This window comes from Pan paniscus, chromosome 6, assembly GCF_029289425.2.
Source record: "Pan paniscus chromosome 6, NHGRI_mPanPan1-v2.0_pri, whole genome shotgun sequence".
NCBI lineage: Eukaryota > Metazoa > Chordata > Mammalia > Primates > Hominidae > Pan > Pan paniscus.
Window position 1 is genome coordinate 193,789,365 of NC_073255.2, and position 19,680 is coordinate 193,809,044.

A 19,680-nucleotide genomic window follows, 5' to 3' on the forward strand; every position below is an offset into this window, starting at 1 on the left:
CCACCACGCCCGGCTAATTTTTTCTATTTTTAGTAGAGACGGGGTTTCACCGTGTTAGCTAGGATGGTCTTGATCTCCTGACCTTGTGATCCGCCCGCCTTGGCCTCCCAAAGTGCTGGGATTACAGGCATGAGCCACCGCGCCCGGCCAGCTATTTTCATTTTGTTGTTTCTGTAATGCGTATTTGTATTTAATTTATATTCTAAATTTGTTAGTCTTAGTGGCATTTGATGAAAACTAAAAAGGTAATTTTGAGATTTCAAGTACTGGTGAGAGAATGTCCCATAGCCTTGAGCGTTGGAATTGTGTACATTGACGGCATAGTGCCACGATACAGGCTAGCATGAGTTCTGGAGGCAAACTTGGATTCTTACTATTTTTAAAGATGCAGTGTCTTTGGTATGTTGCCCAGGTTGAACTCAGACTCCTGGGCTGAAGCCATCCTCCTGCCTCAGCCTTCTGAGTCACTGGGACTTTAGGTGCACGTGACTGTGCTTGGCTCAGACTTGGGTTTTGAACTTGCTGGAACATCAACATTTACTTAATTCCTTTGAGCCCCCATTTCCTCACCTACAAACAGTAACTCACAGAATGACTGTGATGGAATACGTACCTGTAACAATGTGTGACACGTGAGTCAGTAACACATTGTTGCCCCAGCTCCTTTCCCCCTTAATCGGCTAATAACTAAGCCTCAATTATTAGTAAAGTAATTAAGCATCATATGACTTGATGATTAGCATGTCACGTTTAAAATTACCTGTTGTCATTCAGGTTATAAGAAGTTTGTTTATTTATTTGTTTTTTTGAGATGGAGTCTCGCTCTGTCACCCTGGCTGGAGTGCAGTGGTGTGATCTTGGTTTACTCCAACCTCTGCCTCCCGGGCTCAAGCGATTCTTCTGCCTCAGTCTCCCGAGTAGCTGGGATTACAGGTGCACACCACCATGCCTAGCTAATTTTTGTATTTTTAGTAGAGATGGTGTTACGTCATGTTGGTCAGGCTGGTCTTGAACTCTTGACCTCAGGTGATCCACCTACCTCAGCCTCCCAAAGTGCTGGGATTACAGGCGTGAGCCACCATGCCCGGCTTTATTTTATTTTTTTGAGATGGAGTCTTGCTCTGTGGCTCAGGCTGGAGTGCAGTGGTGTGATCTTGGCTCACTGTGACCTCTGCCTCCCGGGTTCAAGCGATTCTCCTGCCTCAGCCTCCTGAGTAGCTGGGATTACAGGCGCCCACCACCTTGCCCAGCTAATTTTTTGTATTTTTAGTAGAGACGGGGTTTCGCCATGTTGGCCAGGCTGGTCTCGAACTCCTGACCTCAAGTGATCGACCCGTCTTGGCCTCCCAAAGTGCTGGAATTACAGGCATGAGCCACTGCGCCCAGTCTTTTTTTTTTTTTTTTTTTTTTTTTTAAAGAAGTAAGCCTTTATTTCCTTGTTTTGCAAATAAAGCTGGCTAAGTTGGATGCTTTTTGGTGATTAGTCAAAGAGACCAAATCCCATATCCTCGTCCGACTCCTCCGACTCTTCCTTGGCTTCAACCTTAGCTGGGGCTGCAGCAGCAGCAGGAGCAGCTGTGGTGGCAGCAGCCACAGGGGCAGCAGCCACAAAGGCAGATGGATCAGCCAAGAAGGCCTTGACCTTTTCAGCAAGTGGGAAGGTGTAATCCGTCTCCACAGACAAGGCCAGGACTCGTTTGTACCCGTTGATGATAGAATGGGGTACTGATGCAACAGTTGGGTAGCCAATCTGCAGACAGACACTGGCAACATTGCGGACACCCTCCAGGAAGCGAGAATGCAGAGTTTCCTCTGTGATATCAAGCACTTCAGGGTTGTAGATGCTGCCATTGTCGAACACCTGCTGGATGACCAGCCCAAAGGAGAAGGGGGAGATGTTGAGCATGTTCAGCAGCGTGGCTTCGCTGGCTCCCACTTTGTCTCCAGTCTTGATCAGCTGCACATCACTCAGGATTTCAATGGTGCCCCTGGAGATTTTAGTGGTGATACCTAAAGCCTGGAAAAAGGAGGTCTTCTCGGGCCCGAGACCAGTGTTCTGGGCTGGCACAGTGACTTCACATGGGGCAATGGCACCAGCACGGGCAGCAGCTGGCACCTTATTGGCCAGCAACATGTCCCTGATCTCAGTGAGGTCCTCCTTGGTGAACACAAAGCCCACATTCCCCCGGATATGAGGCAGCAGTTTCTCCAGAGCTGGGTTGTTTTCCAGGTGCCCTCGGATGGCCTTGCGCATCATGGTGTTCTTGCCCATCAGCACCACAGCCTTCCCGCGAAGGGACATGCGGATCTGCTGCATCTGCTTGGAGCCCACATTGTCTGCTCCCACGATGAAACATTTCGGATAATCATCCAATAGTTGGATGATCTTAAGGAAGTAGTTGGACTTCCAGGTCGCCCTGTCTTCCCTGGGCATCACGGCGGTGCGTCAGGGATTGCCACGCAGGGTTTAAAGACGATGTCACTTCCACGAGGACGCCCGGCGAGAGCCCAGTCTTATTTTTTAATATTGCCATATTTTAAATAGGAATGGAAGATTTCTGCACCAGTCCTAGCGTTTGTGGATGTGCATGGAACCCTGTTGGTGAAGTTTTCTTGCCTTGGAGAAGGACCCTAAACAGTTTCCTAAATAGCTTTCCTGTCTGCGCTTGGTTGCATTCCTGTCGTTTCTGATTCCGGCACATATCGTTTGGAGCATCTTCGTAACCCTGCCGTCCAGTCATCACTCTCTTAAGTCCATCTCCCTTGTAGTTAGAAGTTATCTTTCCACATACTCCTGTTGAGTTCACACCACCGCTTAACTCTTCTACTTACAGTGGAAGAGTCCTAATTCCTTAGTTGTAAAATTCTTCAGTTGCGCCTTGTTCTTTCTTGTCCTGACTCCCTCCCCTCCCTCTTACTCCCAGCACCCTCACACTGACGTTCCACCCTACTAACTTGCTGCGTCCCACATGGGCTGTGTGCTGTCGTTATTTTGCCTGAGCATACGCTGTTAACTTGTGTGTGGAATACTTTTGCCTGTGTTCTCTGCCTGGGGAGCTTACTCTTGTTTTTCATTTCATCAGTAAAATGTCAGTGTTAATTTTTCCTTTCCTCATGGTCTCTATACCATCTCCCCAGCACTCTGTGCATATTTGTCTTTTTAAATTTTTTTTTATTTTTTGTGTAGATGAGGGCTTGCTGTGTTGCTCACGCTTATCTGGAATTCCTGGGCTGAAGCAGTCTTCCAGCCTCGGCCTCCCAGTAGTGCTGGGATTACAGGTGTGAGACCCTGCAACAGCCATGTGCATATTTGTCTACATGCCTGTCTTCCACTAAACTTGATGACTTTTATTATTTCCAAAGCTAGCATAGTGTGTGTTATAAATAGTAAGTTTGTATGATTAAATTCAATCAGAATGACAATATTCTTTTAATATTAGGAAGGCTTTGATTGGTTGACTAACGGGGCCAGTCTCACTAAAATGAAACAGTTGGGCAAGGTGTGACCCTCCCTTCCCTTGAGAGTCTCACCTGCCCAAAGGTAATGGGAAGGCAGGACCGTGACCCCAGGTTAGAAAAGACCAGGGGACTTAGCAGAGTTTTATTACTTTTTTTTTTTTGAGTCAGAGTCTTGCTCTGTCACCCAGGTTGGTGTGCAGTGGTAAAATCACGGCTCACTGCAGCCTAGACCTCCTGGGCTCAAGCCATCCTCCCACCTCAGCCTCCCGAGTAGCTGGGACCATGCGCTGTGCCATCATGCCTGGCTAATTATTTTATTTTTTGAGACGGAGTCTCGCTCTGTCATCCAGGCTGGAGTGCAGTGGCATGATCTCAGCTCACTGCAACCTCCGCCTCCCGGGTTCAAGCAATTCTCATGCCTCAGTCTCCTGAGTAACTGGGATTACAGGTGCATGCCACCACACCCAGCTGATTTTTGTATTTTTAGTAGAGACGGTTTCGTCATGTCAGCCAGGCTGGTCTCGAACTCCTGGCCTCAGGTGATCTGTCCGCCTCAGCCTCCCAGAGTGGTGGGATTTCAGACATGAGCCACCGCGCCTGGCCAACGCCTGGCTAATTATTTTATTTTTAGTAGATTCAGAGTCTCCCTTTGTTGTCCAGGCTGGTCTTGAGCTCCTTAGCTCAAGCGTTCCCTCATTCTCTGTCCCCAGAACACTGGGATTACAGGCATGAACCATTGCATCCTGCCTGAATTTTATTGTTTATTGTGGCATCCTGGTCCATATTCCCGTCCTGATCAGAAAGAGAGCTGTGGGTCTTGTTATCTTTTGTTGGTGGCAGTTGGACTGTCCCTGGAGTATCTGTGTTGGACTGGGGGCACTAAGACATTATGACATTGGAGCTTGCTCAGAGGGGAGGGACCAGGTAGGTCAGGGTTTCTCAGGAGGAACTGTGAAGAATTGTAAGGGTATATTTGCCTAGAGACAGAAAAACTTGCCAAGATAAAGCCCCCAAATATCCAAAGGCAACTATGCGGAAGAGAAATTGAACCTGTATCGCATAATTTGAATAAGGACCAAAGGGTGAAAATTCCTTGGAGACCCCCGCTCCCGAGCATAAGGAAGAATTCCTGTAGTTAACTAAAATTCAGGGCTTGACTTTGGAGATAATGAGTTCTGGTCACTGGCGTTTGTTCAGGCAGAGAAAGGTTGCACTAATTAGTGGTTATTGAAGTGTGGATGCCTTATGAGTCAGAGCTTGAACTTGGTGATATAAAGGTCCTTTAATAAGAATTTGAGGAAGACGCCCAATATGGCACTTTTCTCGAAGTACTTGGAGACAACAACCTTTTTTTTTTTTTTTTTTTTTTTTGAGATGGAGTCTTACTCTGTCTCCCAGGCTGGAGTGCAGTGGTGTGATCTTGGCTCACTGCAACCACCACCTCCCAGGTTCAAGTGAGTCTCCTGCCTCAGCCTCCCGAGTCTTAGCTGGCGTTACAGGTGTTAGCCACCAGACCTGGCCAGAGACAACAACTTTTTAATTCTGAGATTCTGTAGTAGCATATGCCAGACATTAGCCAGCTGCTTAACTTTTGTCCAGTCTTTTTTTTTTTTTTTTTTTTTGAGACAGAGTTTCGCTCTTGTTGGCCAGGCTGGAGTGTGATGGTGCAATCTCGGCTCACTGCAACCTCTGTCTCCCAGGTTCAGGCAATTCTCCTGCCTCAGCCTCCTGAGTAGCTGGGATTACAGGAATGTGCCACCATGCCTAGTTAATTTCGTATTTTTAGTAGAGACAGAGTTTGTCCATGTTGGTCAGGCTGGTCTCGAACTCTCTACCTCAGGTGATCCGCCCCCCTCAGCCTGAGCCACCATACCTGTCCTGTCTTTGAATACTGTCTCACTGTTTTTGTTCTGAGTCTTTGAAAAGAATGTTAAAGGTCAATAGTAGTTGGAAGAACTAAGCCTGACCGTCTCCCAACTCATGGTTTTACCAAAAACTCTATTAAAAAACTGTTGTGGGCCGGGTGCGGTGGCTCACGTCTGTAATCCCAGCACTTTGGGAGGCCGAGGAGGGCGGATCTACAAGGTCAGGAGATCGAGACCATCCTGGCTGGCATGGTGAAACCCTGTCTCTACTAAAAATACAAAAAAAAAATTGGCCAGATGTGGTGGTGGATGCCTGTAGTCCCAGCTACTCAGGAGGCTGAGGCAGGAGAATGGCGTGAACCCCAGAGGTGGAGTTTGCAGTGAGCTGAGATTGTGCCACTGCACTCCAGCCTGGGTGACATAGTGAGACTCCGTCTCAAAACAACAACAACAACAAAACGCAAAACTTGTTTGGCTGGATATGGTGTATGCCCATAATCCCAGCACTTTGGTAGGCCAAGGTGGACAGATCACCTGAGGTCAGGAGTTTGAAACCAGCCTGGCCAACATGGTGAAACCCTGTGTCTACTTAAAAAAAAACCCAAAAAACAAAACAAAAAAACCCACAAAAAATTAGTCGGTGTGGTGGCACATGCCTGTAGTCCCAGCTAGTTGGGAGGCTGAGGCAGGAGAATTGCTTGAACCCGGGAGGCGGGGAGGCTTCAGTGAGTCGAGATTGTGCCGCTGCACTCCAGCCTGGGCGTCAGAGAGCGAGACACTATCTAAAAAAAAAAAAAAAAAAAAAACACACAAAACTTGTCAATTTAAAATATTTACTCCAATTTGTGGCTCACGCCTGTATTCCCAGCACTTTGGGAGGCTGAGGTGAGCGGATCACGAGGTCAGGAGATCGAGACCATCCTGGCCAACATGGTGAAACCCGTCCCTACTAAAAACAGAAAAATTAGCTAGGCATGGTGGTGGGCACCTGTAATCCCAGCTACTCCGGAGGCTGAGACAGGAAAGTTACTTGAACCAGGGAGTTGGAGGTTGCAGTGAGCCAAAATTGTGCCACTCTACTCTAGCGACAGAGCAAGACTCTTGTCTCAAAATATATACATATATATGTATATATATATATAATTTTTTTTTACTCCAAGTAAGCTAGGAGTATCTTCAGTATTGCTGAAGGCTTCATTTAATCATGCAGTGTGTATTTGATGGTGGATTACTCTCTCAATATTTATACAGTTGAATGTGGAATGAGGTGGTATGAAGATGGGGGTGGGGGTGATTTGGAGCCAAAGTCCTTCGACTATTCCTGCTGGCTCCCTGGTGAGGGTGTGGCATCTCTGCAGATGAGTTCTCCTGACTGTGCTCAGGCGGCTGTCTGTGTGCCCATCGCTCCTGCCTGCTTTTCTCTTTCCTTCCCACTTCCTCATTGTGTGAGACCATCCACTCCGTGTATTACTGGTTCCTTTCTACTTCATCACAAGCAGGTAGCACTTAGGATGTTCTAGATGGAGCCCAGGGCTTTCTTCCCTTGGAGAGCATCATCTATAAACAACCATGGAAGTGGATGTCACCCACTTCACAGGGTGGGGAAGCAACCACAGTGAGTAGGTAGTTTTCCAAGGAACCACGGCTTGTTTACGATAAACACCCAGTTCCACTTCCAAGTTCCTACGCTGTGAACATTACTGCTTCCCTGTACAGGGAAGGCAGGGTGGTAAATCCTTGATTCTTAGTGCTTGCTGGCTTTTTAGAGTGACATGAACTCAAGAATTTTAAGTGTAGGTTTTAAATTCAATTCAGTCAATTCACTTTGAAGCCCACATTCTCATTAAGGTCAGGAATTGCCCTATCAATTTTTTTTTTTTTTAATTTTTAAAATTTTTCGTAGAGACAGGGTTTCGCCGTGTTGCCAAGGCTGGTCTTGAACTGCTGGGCTCATGCAGTTTGTCCGCCTCGGGCTCCTAAAGTGTTGAGATTACAGGTGTGAGCTGCCGCACCCGGTCCAGTTTGGTTTCTGTGTCCTTTTGATGTACACTTCGTCTTTTTGAAGTTTTTAAACTTTATTTTGAGGTAGTTTTAGATTTACAGAAAAGTTGTAAAGATAGTACAGGGATTTTCCTGTATACCGTTCACCCAACTTTCCTTAATCTTTCTGTAACTGTGGTAACTGTGGTGAATTTCTCAAAAGTAAGCAGTTGACATCGCTGCAGTACTGTTAAATGTGGACTTTATTCATATTCCACCTGTTTTTCTGCTAATGTCCTTTTCCTGTTCTAGAAACCATCCGAGGAACCCAGATTGTATTTAGTTGTCATTTATTCTTAGTTACAGGTTGTCTGTCCCCTTGTTTTTCTTGACCAGGGGTGTGTGTGTGTGTGTGTGTGTGTGTGTGTGTGTGTGTGTGTATGTATGTATTTTTTTTTGTTTGTTTGTGATAAGTTGGGCCTGGTTAGTGCTTGGATGGGAGATAGGGTCTCGTTCTGTTGCCTGTGCTGGAATGCCGCGGTGCAGTCCTGACTCACTGTAGCCTTGACAACCTTCCTGGCCCAAGTGATCCTCCCACCTCAGCCTCCTGAGTAGCTGGGATGACAGACACATGCCACCATGCACAGCTACTTAAATTTTTTTTTTGTTGCGCAGAGTTCTCACTGTGTTTCCCAGGCTGATCTTGAACTCCTGGGCTCAAGCAGTCCTCCTGCCTTGGCCTCCCAAAGTGCTGGAATTACAGGAGTGAGCCACTGCGCCTGGCCTGAGTCTGTGATTTTGGATAGCTTTTTAAATTTTCTTGCTTGATCTAGTATTAACCAGTATAGTAAATTTTTATTTCAATTTAATTCTGAATTGACCTGTACTTTATAGCTGGTTTTGTCCAGGGCAGGACCACAGATTGTATCTGTTGTGATAATAATCTACACATTTATTCATTTTTGTTTGTTTTTTTTCGACTTTTTTGAGATGGAGTTTTGTTCTTGTTGCCCAGGCTGGAGTGCAGTGGTGTGATCTCGGCTCACCGCAGCCTCCGCTTCCTGGGTTCAAGCGATTCTCCTGCCTCAGCCTCTTGAGTAGCTGGGATTACAGGTATGCACTACCACGCCCGGCTAATTTTGTATTTTTAGTAGAGACAAGGTTGCTCCATGTTGATCAGGCTGGTCTCGAACTCCCGACCTCAGGTGATCCACCCACCTTGGCCTCCCAAAGTGCTGGGATTACAGGTGTGAGCTGCTGTGCTCAGCTATTCATTTTTAGTTTTAATTTTTTTTTTTTTAAAAAATTATTTTCATTTTTTTGGAGACAGGTCTCGCTCTCACCCAAGCTGGAGTGCTGTGGCACGCTTTCGAACTGGTCTCCAACTCCTGGGCTCAAGGAGTCCTCCCACTTTGGTCTCACAAAGTGCCAGGATTACAGGTGTGTGCCACCGTGCCCAGCCAATATCTGCACATTTATAAGCTGACATCTCTGAGAGCACAGAGCAGGATGAAATTAGGGGCTGCTGTAGGTCAGGGTAAGGGATAATGATGCTGGTGAAGATAAAGAACAGTGAATGAATTTCATTTATTTCAGAGGTAGACTCGGCAGAACTTTGTGATTTATTTGTGTCTGTGTGCTGAGTGTAGTGACGTTGGCGAAGGTGAACATTTCACAGGCACCTCGGAGCTCAAGGTAGAATTTACTAGAAAATGACCAGGTATGTAGGAGGTGGGGAGGATTAAGAGTTAAATTTTGGTCGTGTTCTATTTAGGATGTCTGCTGGATATCCAAGTGGCTGTGTCAAGTAGTCATCTGTCTATTTGTGTCTGATGCCCAGGAGAGGCCTGAGCTTGGAGCTTATTACATCTGGGACTCATTGCTAAGTAAATTATATTTATGTAATGGGAAAGGATGAAAACCCACATGTAGAATGAGAGTTGGCCTTGAGCCTTTAGCGTTCCTGTAGTTTCTTTTTTTTTTCTTTTTTTTTTTTTTTTGAGATGGAGTCTCACTGTCATCCAGGTTGGAGTGCAGTGGCGCGGGCGTGATCTCGGCTCACTGCAGGCTCCGCCTCCCGGGGTTCATGCCGTTCTCTTGCCTCACCATCCCGAGTATCTGGGACTACAGGCACCCGCCACCTCTCTTGGCTAATTTTTTGTATTTTTAGTAGAGATGGGGTTTCACCGTGTTAGCCAGGATGGTCTTGATCTCCTGACCTCGTGATCCGCCCGCCTCGGCCTCCCAAAGTGCTGGGATTACAGGCGTGAGCCACCGCACCCGGCCAGCATTCCCGTGGTTTCTTCAGCGGGCCAGTGGAGGGGTGAAAGCTGGTGGTGGAAGGCAGATGGAGAGAGAAGTTGGACAAGGAGAGCTGGGAAACGTCTGTGGGTGGTGCTGTGGGTTTTTTACTGACCTTAAATAAGAGCCTCCAGTGGCAGGCAGTGGGGAGCTGCAGCAGGACTGGGGGATGAGTCCAGGCAAGGAAGTGGAGCGGCTAAGGGTAAGCAGTGCAGGAGGAGCGCAGAGGTGAGGGCATCCACTCCAGGGGGTGGCTCTCATACTGCCTTTATGCTTTCCTTGTAGGGTAGCCTTCGTTTGGTAAGGAAACTAGCCATTTGATGGAGTGCTGCATGAATACCGAGTGCTGTTAGTGGATGCTGCACGTACATGACAGAGCAGGCTTTCAGTGAGAGTGTTTTTGGTGGTGAAGTAAATCACAGCATTCCCCAGCTGGCCACGCGGCCCTCGCCCACACCCACGTTCTCACCTCTGTGCTCACTGCCTCGGGAGGTGTCTTCCTCCCATTCCCACCACCATATGCACAAACACAGGCACACAAGTGCAGATAGAAGATGAGCTGTTTGGACTTGCGAGGGCATGTGTGCTTGGTGTGTGGCACATTGAATGGCCTCTTGCTATATATAGTGCTCAGAGGGGATGATCCAGATGTCTGGCATGGGAAGACTGGTACTGAGATTTCTGCTCTTGTTCTGTTAGTGAGAGTGGATTAGTAGCTTCCCTCTGTTTCTGCTAGGTACTGCCACTGGCATCACTGCCAAAATGCCACCTCAGATCCTTGGCAGCAAACTGGAGCTGGAGTGAAAATAACCTCACGTAGTCACTCAGCCAAGGGAATGAGGGAGACGTGAAGAAACGCTGGCTTTCCTGCTGCTTGTTGGCTGCTCTGCCTTGTGTGCTGTGACTGATGGGCAGGTTTTTAGTTACTGAAAGAAGATTGCGGTGTTCCTACTTACGGGAGTCGACTCCTGTCTTTTCTCTAGAGACTGGTCGGACCCGTGTGGCTTGAATCCTGTATGTTGCCATGTCATTCTAACTACCAGGGAGGAAATCTTTCATAACTGGGGGTTCCTTACCTTGTAACTTATTACATGAAGTCCCTAATATTTTATATTGATTATTTCCAAATGGAGTGGAAAGAACTGTGCAGTGGTATACCCTTAGGCACATTCTCCAATTAATATTTTATCTTTGTTTTATTATGTATCCAGCAAAGCTGATAACGTTAAATTGGAATAATTACAAGAAAATAGGAACAAGTTTTTTTCTAAGTTGTAATTTTAAAAATACCGGGAACAAATCTACTTAAGAAAAAGAACATTTTGATACTCTAAATTCCGTATCTTGTAGTTGGCATATTAAACTTAACACCTAGAATCTTTGCTGTCATGTGTTTGAAGATGTACATTTATTTTCTAAGTTTGATGTTAGTCATTCTGTTGAATTGATAATGTAGTTTATATACATCTAAATAGATCCTGATTTCCATTATAGTTTTTTGGTTTTTTGATGAAAGGACTTCCATAAAAACAAGAGTTTTAGGTCCAGGTTTGGTGGCTCATGCCTGCAGTCCCAGCACTTTGGGAGGCTGAGGTGGGAAGAATCCTTGAGCCCAGGAGTTTGAGACCAAGATCAGCAACAAAGTGAGACCCTGTCTCAATTAAAAAAAAAAAACCAAGAGTTGAAGTTTCCACAGATGTTTCTTTGTGGCTTCGTGATACTGTTGTTTGTTTGTTTGTTTGTTTGTTTCTTTCTTTCTTTTCTTTCTTTCTTTTCTTTCTTTCTTTTCTTTCTTTCTTTCCTTTTTTGAGACAGTCTCGTTCTGTCGCCCGGGCTGGAGTCCGGTGGCACGATGTCAGCTCACTGCAGTCTCTGCCTCCTGGGTTCAAGCAATTCTGCTTCAGCCTCCCGAGTAGCTGGGACTACAGGCGTGCACCACGATGCCGGCTAATTTTTGTATTTTTAGTAGAGACAGGATTTCACCATGTTGGCCAGGCTGATCTCGAACTCCTGACCTCAAGTGATCCACCTCCCTCGGCCTCCTAAAGCGCTGGGATTACAGGTGTGAGCCACGCGCCCGGCTGTGCAGATTCTTGATTGTTGTTTTGAAAGAGTAGGTTAGCCAGTCAAATTGAAAGAAGTAAATTGATTAGGAAACGTCACATCTTAAAGCAGCAGTGTGCGTAGTTCCTCCTTGTGGGACCGACCAGAGGCTACATCCTCCATTAGAGCTGGCAGAAGCAGAATGGGTTTCATTGTACATTTTACTGCCCGGGGAAGTAACAAGGTTGAACCACGTAATCCACAGGGGAACTTAGGGAATGAATCTCTGCTGCTGGTTTTCCACCTTCCAGTCGGTAGTGATACTATCTAATTAGTGTGGTCAACAGGGCAATATTGTATTTGTTTGGTAGAGGAATGGATGGGAGCTTGGAACCAGAGGGTAAAGTTAATGCTAACTACTGTGTAGTCAAAGGTCTTTCTCTCTTGGGAGATGTGTGGGAGGGCTTTTGCTGTTCCCTCGTGTGGGTGACAGAATGGTGGAAGGATGGCTTTCTATTGTTCCCATGTGAAGTTAGTTCAGGGCAGGGACAACGTGTTTGTCCTTGGAGCCCCGTGGTCTTGCCCGATGCCTGGCACAGGAATGCATTGAATGAAAGAGGTAACTGACGTTCCCTGAGCACAGACCGTGTCTAGGAACACATGACAGACTTTGTCAGCTAGTGGTCAAGTGGCACGGAGTCTCTGCCTCAGAGTCACCTGTTGTTTAGTTTAGGCTATTATTAGGCTATTTCAGAGCTTTTCCCCCCATCTCTAGAAGGGTCTTAGGGCATGAATCTGGGAACCAGTTCCCAGACAAGGTCTTGGCCCAGCAGGCTAGTGGTTAGCTCTAGTGGAAGTTCCCTCCGTAGGCCAGTAGGTGCTAAGGTGACACCACCCCTTCCTCCCTCTCCAGACCCATCCCACCACCGTGATTTGCCCATCCCCAGCAGCCTCATCACTGACCACCTGTTTTTACTTGCAGGACCCATTCCAACAATCTCGTAAAACATGGTGGATTACTATGAAGTTCTAGGCGTGCAGAGGCATGCCTCACCCGAGGATATTAAAAAGGCGTAAGTAATTTTATTTCTGCGATAATGCATTTTCACAGTGGTACATTGGTAATTGAGTAGTATAACTTCTTCTATTGCCTATGAAAATGGCTTTTAATGTAGTATACCAGTCTTTGAATGCCACATAGTTTAATTTGACAGAGCAGTTAACAAGGAGCATTTGCAGTCTAGGCCTGGGCTTTGCTCTTCATTAGTCAGTCACTTGGTTTATATCTGAAGTTGATGATTATTTCACTGAGGATGTGAGATAATCCCAAACATCTTTTACATTGGACTTTGAAAATGGAGCTGACTTGGCACTCTTGAGTGCCCCTTTGGAAGGCAGGGGCCCAGAGTACATAGCACTCGAATTTTCTTGTTGTGATTGTTGGGCTCCAGCCTATGCCACTGGAGTCCCTTCTGATTCATATGAAAGTTCGAGAACTGCAGCGCTGCCTGTGGTACCTGCATCTGTGTGACCAGGGCCTGGCCATTGTGAGGAGGGCAGTTCAGCCACAGAAGGCTCTCACGGTAACCTTAGTCTGTTTAATTAATGAGGTGTTAACTGTGAATGTAGAGTATACAGCAAAGACGTCATGAAACAGATTGTTAGATTTTAACATAGCTAGAGAGCAGTTAGCCTGGAATAGTTGGAACCAACTTAAAAAAAATTGTTAATAAATAATGAAGTGTCTATACTGCTAGACTTAGTGGGTCTGAAGATAGAATTAACTTTTTTGGGGGCCAAATAGTTCATTTTGCTTAATTTTTAAATTTTAATAAAAATACAGAGTCTCAATATGTTGCTCAGGCTGGTCTCAAACTCCTGGGCTCAAGCGATTCTCTTGCCTTGGCCTCCCAGATTGCTGCGATTATAGATGTGAGCCACTGTGTGTAGCTGAGATAGTTCATTTTAAAATGCTGAATTACGGCCAGGCAAGTGGCTCACACCTCTAATCCCAGCACTTCGAGAGGCCTAGGTGGGAGGGTCACTGGAGCCCAGGGGTTTGAGACCAGCCTGGGCAACAAAATGAGATACTGTCTTGACCAAAAAAAAAATAGTTGGGTGTGGTGGCACATGCCTGTAGTCCCAACTGCTCCAGAGGCTGAGGCAGGAGAATTGCTTGAGCCCAGGAGGTTGAGGCTGCAGTGAGCCATGTTCGTGCCACTGTGTTCCAGTTTGGGCAACCAAGCCGAGACCCTGTCTCAAAAAAGCCAAGTCAGGATGGCTGACGTTGCCTGAAGGTTATTTGAAACCTCTGCCGAGGAACCTAGTAGAAGCAGTCCACTGAGGAGAGGTCAGGCAGGCCCTGATGCTGTCACTAGTAGAGTGAGGTTTCCCACACTGTGAGGAAGCCTGTGCTGCACACTTGAGGCTCACACTATTCTTATCAGTAATGTTAACAGCCAGGCATACTTGACAGATTATAAGACGAAGACAGTTGGGAATACCTTACTCCTCTCGAATAAGTTAATGGATGTATTAGTCTGTTTTTACGCTGCTGATAAAGACGTACCTGAGACTGGGAAGAAAAGGAGGTTTAATTTGACTTACAGTTCCACCTGGCTGGGGAGGTCTTACAATCATGGAGGAGGGAGAAAGACACTTCTTACATGGCGACAGCAAGAGAATGAGGAAGAAGCAAAAGCGGAAACCCCTTTATAAACCCATCAGGTCTTGTGAGGCTTATTATCAGGAGAATAGCATGGGAAAGACTAGTCCCCATGATTCAGTTACCTCCCCCTGGGTCCCTCGCATAACACCTGGGAGTTCTGGGAGTTACAACTCAAGTTGAGATTTGGGTGGGGACATAGCCAGACCTTATCAGTGGATAAGCATAATATGTGTACAGTGCTTTCAGTAATGATGGAAATTACATACCTTTATGATAGAGGTCATTAGAGAGTAGATTGGTTTTAGTTGTTTCTGAGAACATACAGGTTGCTGAGTGTCTCTAGCATGACGTTGAAGTAGGAATTTAGAAAAGGCTGTTACCTTTAAAAGCAGTGAGATTTCCTGCACTCCTGAGCGTACAGTTGTATAAATGCTGACTTTTAAAAATGAGCAGAATGATAGCTATGGGGGCGTGCTGTTAGAACAGTCTATCTTGTGTACCCTTGGCTTTGTGTGTTGACAGTTTTTGATTGAGGACTTAAAGGTCTGTGGCTGCCACCTGTTCTGCATCTCTCCTGAGATACCAGACTCTTCCTGGGTTTGAGTCATACACCATGGGCCTTCCTTCCTTGGTGCTGAAGTACTGGTGTGCAGGTCCAACAGATCTGAAGGTCAACATTCAGAGTCATTTGGCACTGTTTACACTTGCATATCGTGTTGTATTACACCTTGATTTTTAAATATTTTAGTAGTGTATGACTGGGGCATACACAGTTGAATCTTGTCCTGCATTCTCATCCATTACCAAGTTTTCATATGAACACTAGATGATAGGTAGTACTGCACACTAATCATTTTTTCTCTTTTGTCTTTTGTATGGTCTGTTATTTTTGACTGAGGATTTCTGGCACATTTAGGGTTATTTGATCCACTGCTACACGTTTTTTTTGTTTGTTTTTTTTGTTTTTTTTTTTTGAGACGGTGTCTCGCTATGTCACCCAGGCTGGAGTTCAATGGCGTGATCTCGGCTCACTGCAACCTCTGCCTCCCAGGTTCAGGCGATTCTCCTGCCTTAGCCTCCCTAGTAGGTGGAAATGCAGGCGCCTGCCACAATGCCCAGCTAATTTTTATATTTTTAATAGAGACGGGGTTTCACCATGTTGGCCAGGATGGTCTCGATCTCTTGACCTCCTGATCTGCCTGCCTCAGCCTCCCAAAGTGCTGGGATTACAGGCATGAGCCACTGCGCCCGGCTGCTACATGTTTATTTAGGTCCACAGTGACATAAATTACTGTTAAGTATTCTGGACTCCAGCTTTAATCAGATTTTAGTATGGTTAAGCCAAGGTTTCGTTGAACATGTTGTAAGTTAAATTGAGCCACAACAGCTTTACAGTAATAACTTGCCTAGTGTTAAAAGCACTGTCAGATTAGTATACTAGTCTGAAATTTTGAGGGGTACGCTGCTTCTCTTTTTTAACGTTACCCTCCTTTTGAATATATTATATGCTGCTTAGGTTTCGCAAATTAGACTAGAGGATTTTTTTGTATTCATTCATTCATTCATTCATTCATGTATTCATGTTGAGCCGGAGGCTCGCTCTGTCACCCAGCCTGGAGTTCAGTGGCACGATGTTGGCTCACTGCAACCTCTTTCTCCTGGGTTCAAGCAATTCTTCTGTCTCAGCCTCCTGAGTAGCTGGGATTACAGGTGCGCGCCTTCATGTCCGGCTTTTTGTATTTTTAGTAGAGATGGGGTTTTGCCATGTTGGCCAGGTTGGTCTCGAACTCCTGACCTCAGGTAATCCACCCACCTCGGCCTGCCAGATTGCTGGGATTACAGGTGTGAGCCGCTGCACCCGGCCTTTTTTTTTGTATTTAAATAGCGTGCAATTATTTGGTCACTTGGAACTCTGCAACAGAATATGACCTTGGTCATAGAATCTTTGTAGAAGTCAGTGTTTTAACTCTGTTTAGATCTTGAATCTGGCACAGAGGGTGTTTGAAAGATTCTGAGATCCTGACCTGTTGGGTGGCAGGTGACTCACCTTTGGCACACAGATGAGCTAGGTAGTGGGCTGGCTGAGGAAGTAGGGTCCTGGGAATCAGAACATGGAAGGATATGAATGGTGATGTTGGATCTTGCTGCTCAGTGACCCAGGCCTTTTTTTCCCTTTTTAAAAATTTTTTGAGACGGAGTTTCGCTCTTGTTGCCCAGGCTGGAGTGCAATGGTGCGATCTCGGCTCACCGCAACCTCTGCCTCCCAGGTTCCAGTGATTCTCCTGCCGCAGCCTCCTGAGTAGCTGGGATTACAGTCATGCACCACCATGCCCGGCTAATTTTGTATTTTTAGTAGCGTTGGGGTTTCTCCATGTTGGCCAGGCTGGTCTCGAACTTCTGACCTCAGGTGATATGCCCACCTCCCAAAGTGCTGGGATTACAGGCGTGAGCCACCACGCCTGGCCTTTCTCCTTTACTTCACATACTTGCTCAGTCTTGTCACTGTCAGTCCACGTTGTGGACACTGTGATCTTCGTTTTTCTATCTCTAGTGGTTTGTTTGTATTATGCTATCAGGATTTTTATTCTAAAACTTACTTTAATGAGTATTTTTACAATTTTAATTTTGAGACAGTCTTGTTCTGTCGCCCAGGCTGGACTGCAGTGGTGTGATCATAGCTCACTGTAACCTTGAACTCCTGGCCTCAAGCAGTTGTCACGCCTCAGCCTCTGGAGTAGCTGGGTCTATCTGTGGCTGCACGCCACTACGCCTGGCTATCTGGATTTTAGAACTTTGTGTATTTCATTGTAGAGGAAAGGGAGGTTTTACAATTAAAACCAGTATTCATCTCACCAGTTGGCAGCTCTGAAGCCATTCTCGTGGTTAATGATGTTAGTTTCAAAAGCATAGTTGATTTCTGGATTTAGAATGTGATCTATATCCTTTATTCTTTCCAAGATATCGGAAACTGGCACTGAAGTGGCATCCAGATAAAAATCCTGAGAATAAAGAAGAAGCAGAGAGAAAATTCAAGCAAGTAGCGGAGGCATATGAAGTGCTGTCGGATGGTGAGTGACAGCAAGCTGCTGAAGGACCCTGAGCGGGCATGCCGGAATGCGGAGTGGGTGTTGGGATCCTCCTCAGGGTAGCACAGTATGGACTCAAGTGACTTGTTTTTGATGCCTACTGGATTTTGGGCCCTTCTAAGAGATTTTTACTTTTCTCGTGAAGATTTGAATTGATTTAGGTAACCACGAGTGCTGGGGAGCGCCAGGGCTTCTAGCAGTTTCTCCTAGGATGGCTGTTTTAAAAGCAGGACTAGACATCCTGGGTTTGAGGAACCCAGGAGAGAGGAGGTTGCGGGACTCAGGTCACTGTGCATGTGGCGTGCTTGCCCCCGTTGTGTGTGATCATTCTGACCTTGCTCACCCCCACTGGCTTAAACAATACCATTCCAGTGGAGTCAGCTTTACTGCTTGAGAGGATGTCATTAGTTCCCAAAGAGGGGATGGAACATACAGCTAAAATTTAGATTTCCAGTTTCAGGCCTGTTTTCCCCTCCTAGGTCTGGAGCAGAGGTGTTCTATGTTACTGGAAGTCAGATCCATTGGCCTAGTTCACAAATGGGTGAGGGGTCAGAGGTCAGCTGTTGCCTAGATGCAGTCAGGGTTCCATGGGGGAAGTAAAGGCTGTGTATGGGGCCTGGGGTGGGGGAACAGTGACAGAACTGGAAAGCCACACAGTGCCCCTGTCTGCTGCAGTGCTGGGTGGCCTGTTGTGAGCAAAGGCCGAGGCATTTCCAAGGTTAGGGATGGACTAACTGAACCCTGGAAGTGGGCACTTGGTTAAGTGTATCTGCATGTGGTCAGGTAATTGGCCCTTATTTACAACAACAACAAAAAAATTTTTTTTTTTAAAGAACCCAATTTGAGGCAGAGGTCGCAGTGAGCCGAGATTGCGCCACTGCACTCCAGCCTGGGCGACAGTGCGAGACTGTCTCCAAAAAACGAAACAAAACAAAACCAATCAGAAGGAACCCAGTGTAAGCTTGCCACCTTCAACAGCTACCAGCACACCACCAGCCTTGCTTTCTCTGGTGACACTGTGGCCCACCCCCTTTGTTTTAGAGGAAATTCCAAACATTTTACTTCAAAAAATATGGAAAGACATAAAAACACCGATATTTGAAGTCTTCTTGAAATGTGGCATTTAAGGTCTTGAACTGTTGAGCTTATTCATTGGAAAGTTTTATTTATTTATTTTTTTTAAAGAGAGAGGATCTTGCTATGTTTCCCAGGGAGGCCTTGAACTCCTGGGTTGAGGTGATCGTCCTCTCTCCTCAAGTTCCAAGCACCATTGCGCCAGGCTTGTTCCCTTAGATTTGTGCGCTGGAGTGACAGAGGAGGGCACAGGCCTCAGTGTTACCATCTTGGTCTTCGGTCCTTGTTGTTTGTGTGCTAATTCAGTATTGCCAGATTCAGGATTTTAGGGACTAGTAACATTAGGAAAAGTGAGGACCAAAATGAAGCTTCATATTTGATAGAGCAGCTTTAAACTACCACACTGAAAAGTCGCTTGGTTCTTTTGGGAGGTGTAGGAGGTGTGTTTTCCATGTCCTTTTAGGCAGCCTTCAGTGCCAGCTGGGGTTGTCTTCAAAACATGGTCATTGTTATGGCACTGGCTACCTGAACCTGCTTGCAAGTGGTTTGTTTCTAAGCCCGTTTTCCCATTTTGTGGAATGTGAGATTTTCTTTGACTTTTTAAAAATTGAGAAGGGGTCTCACTCTGTTGCCCAGGCTGGAATGTAGTGGCATGATCACAGTTGGCTGCAGTCTTGACCTCCCAGGCTCAAGCGATTCTCTCATCTCGGCTTCCTGAGTAACTGGGACCACGGGTGGGTGCCACTGTGCCCAGCTAACTTTTTTGTATTGTGTTTAAAGGTGGGATTTTGCCGTGTTGCCCAGGCTGGTCTTGAACTCCTGGGCTTCAGTGATCCACCTTCCTTGCCCACGCAAAGTGTTGGGATTATGGGCGTTAGCCACTGCATCCAGCCTATGAGATTTTTTGAGGAACGCAGATGGTGTCATGTCAGAAGTAGCAGTGCTTCTAATGTCATTGTTTTTGTTCTGGGATATAAGTAGCATTTGGAATGTAAGTGTGAAGACTGTCAGTGGAGAGGGGCACACTAGCCCCAGGCCTTGCATCCGGGTGGTCCCCTTCGAGGGTGAATGAGCCTGTAGGGTGTTAGGTTGGCGCCTTTCTGGCACATCTGCTTTCTCCCACTTGCCTAGGCCCTGGCATGTTTGTTTTCGTGCTGCAGATATGGTCCTCTAATTGGGTTTTTGTAGTAAGATGGTGCACTTC

The 19,680-nt window shown here is 46.3% G+C and overlaps 2 protein-coding genes across 3 annotated transcripts in view; one reads left to right on the top strand and one right to left on the bottom strand.

Moving 5' to 3' along the window:
- The window catches only part of DNAJB6 (DnaJ heat shock protein family (Hsp40) member B6), an 82,898-nt gene that overhangs the window by 10,059 nt on the left and 53,159 nt on the right, over positions 1-19,680 (top strand). For both annotated transcript variants that reach the window (XM_003816340.4, XM_008969406.5), the window contains exons 2-3: positions 12,631-12,721; positions 17,275-17,384. In XM_003816340.4, coding sequence (XP_003816388.1) covers positions 12,657-12,721; positions 17,275-17,384 — 175 coding nt within the window. In that variant the 5' untranslated portion in view covers positions 12,631-12,656. The remainder of the gene's footprint in view (positions 1-12,630; positions 12,722-17,274; positions 17,385-19,680) is intronic.
- LOC129398374 (large ribosomal subunit protein uL10) lies at positions 1,386-4,241 on the bottom strand. Its single transcript, XM_055115577.2, has one exon. The coding sequence runs from the start codon at positions 2,432-2,434 to the stop codon at positions 1,481-1,483; it is 954 nt and encodes a 317-aa protein (XP_054971552.1). The 5' UTR covers positions 2,435-4,241; the 3' UTR covers positions 1,386-1,480.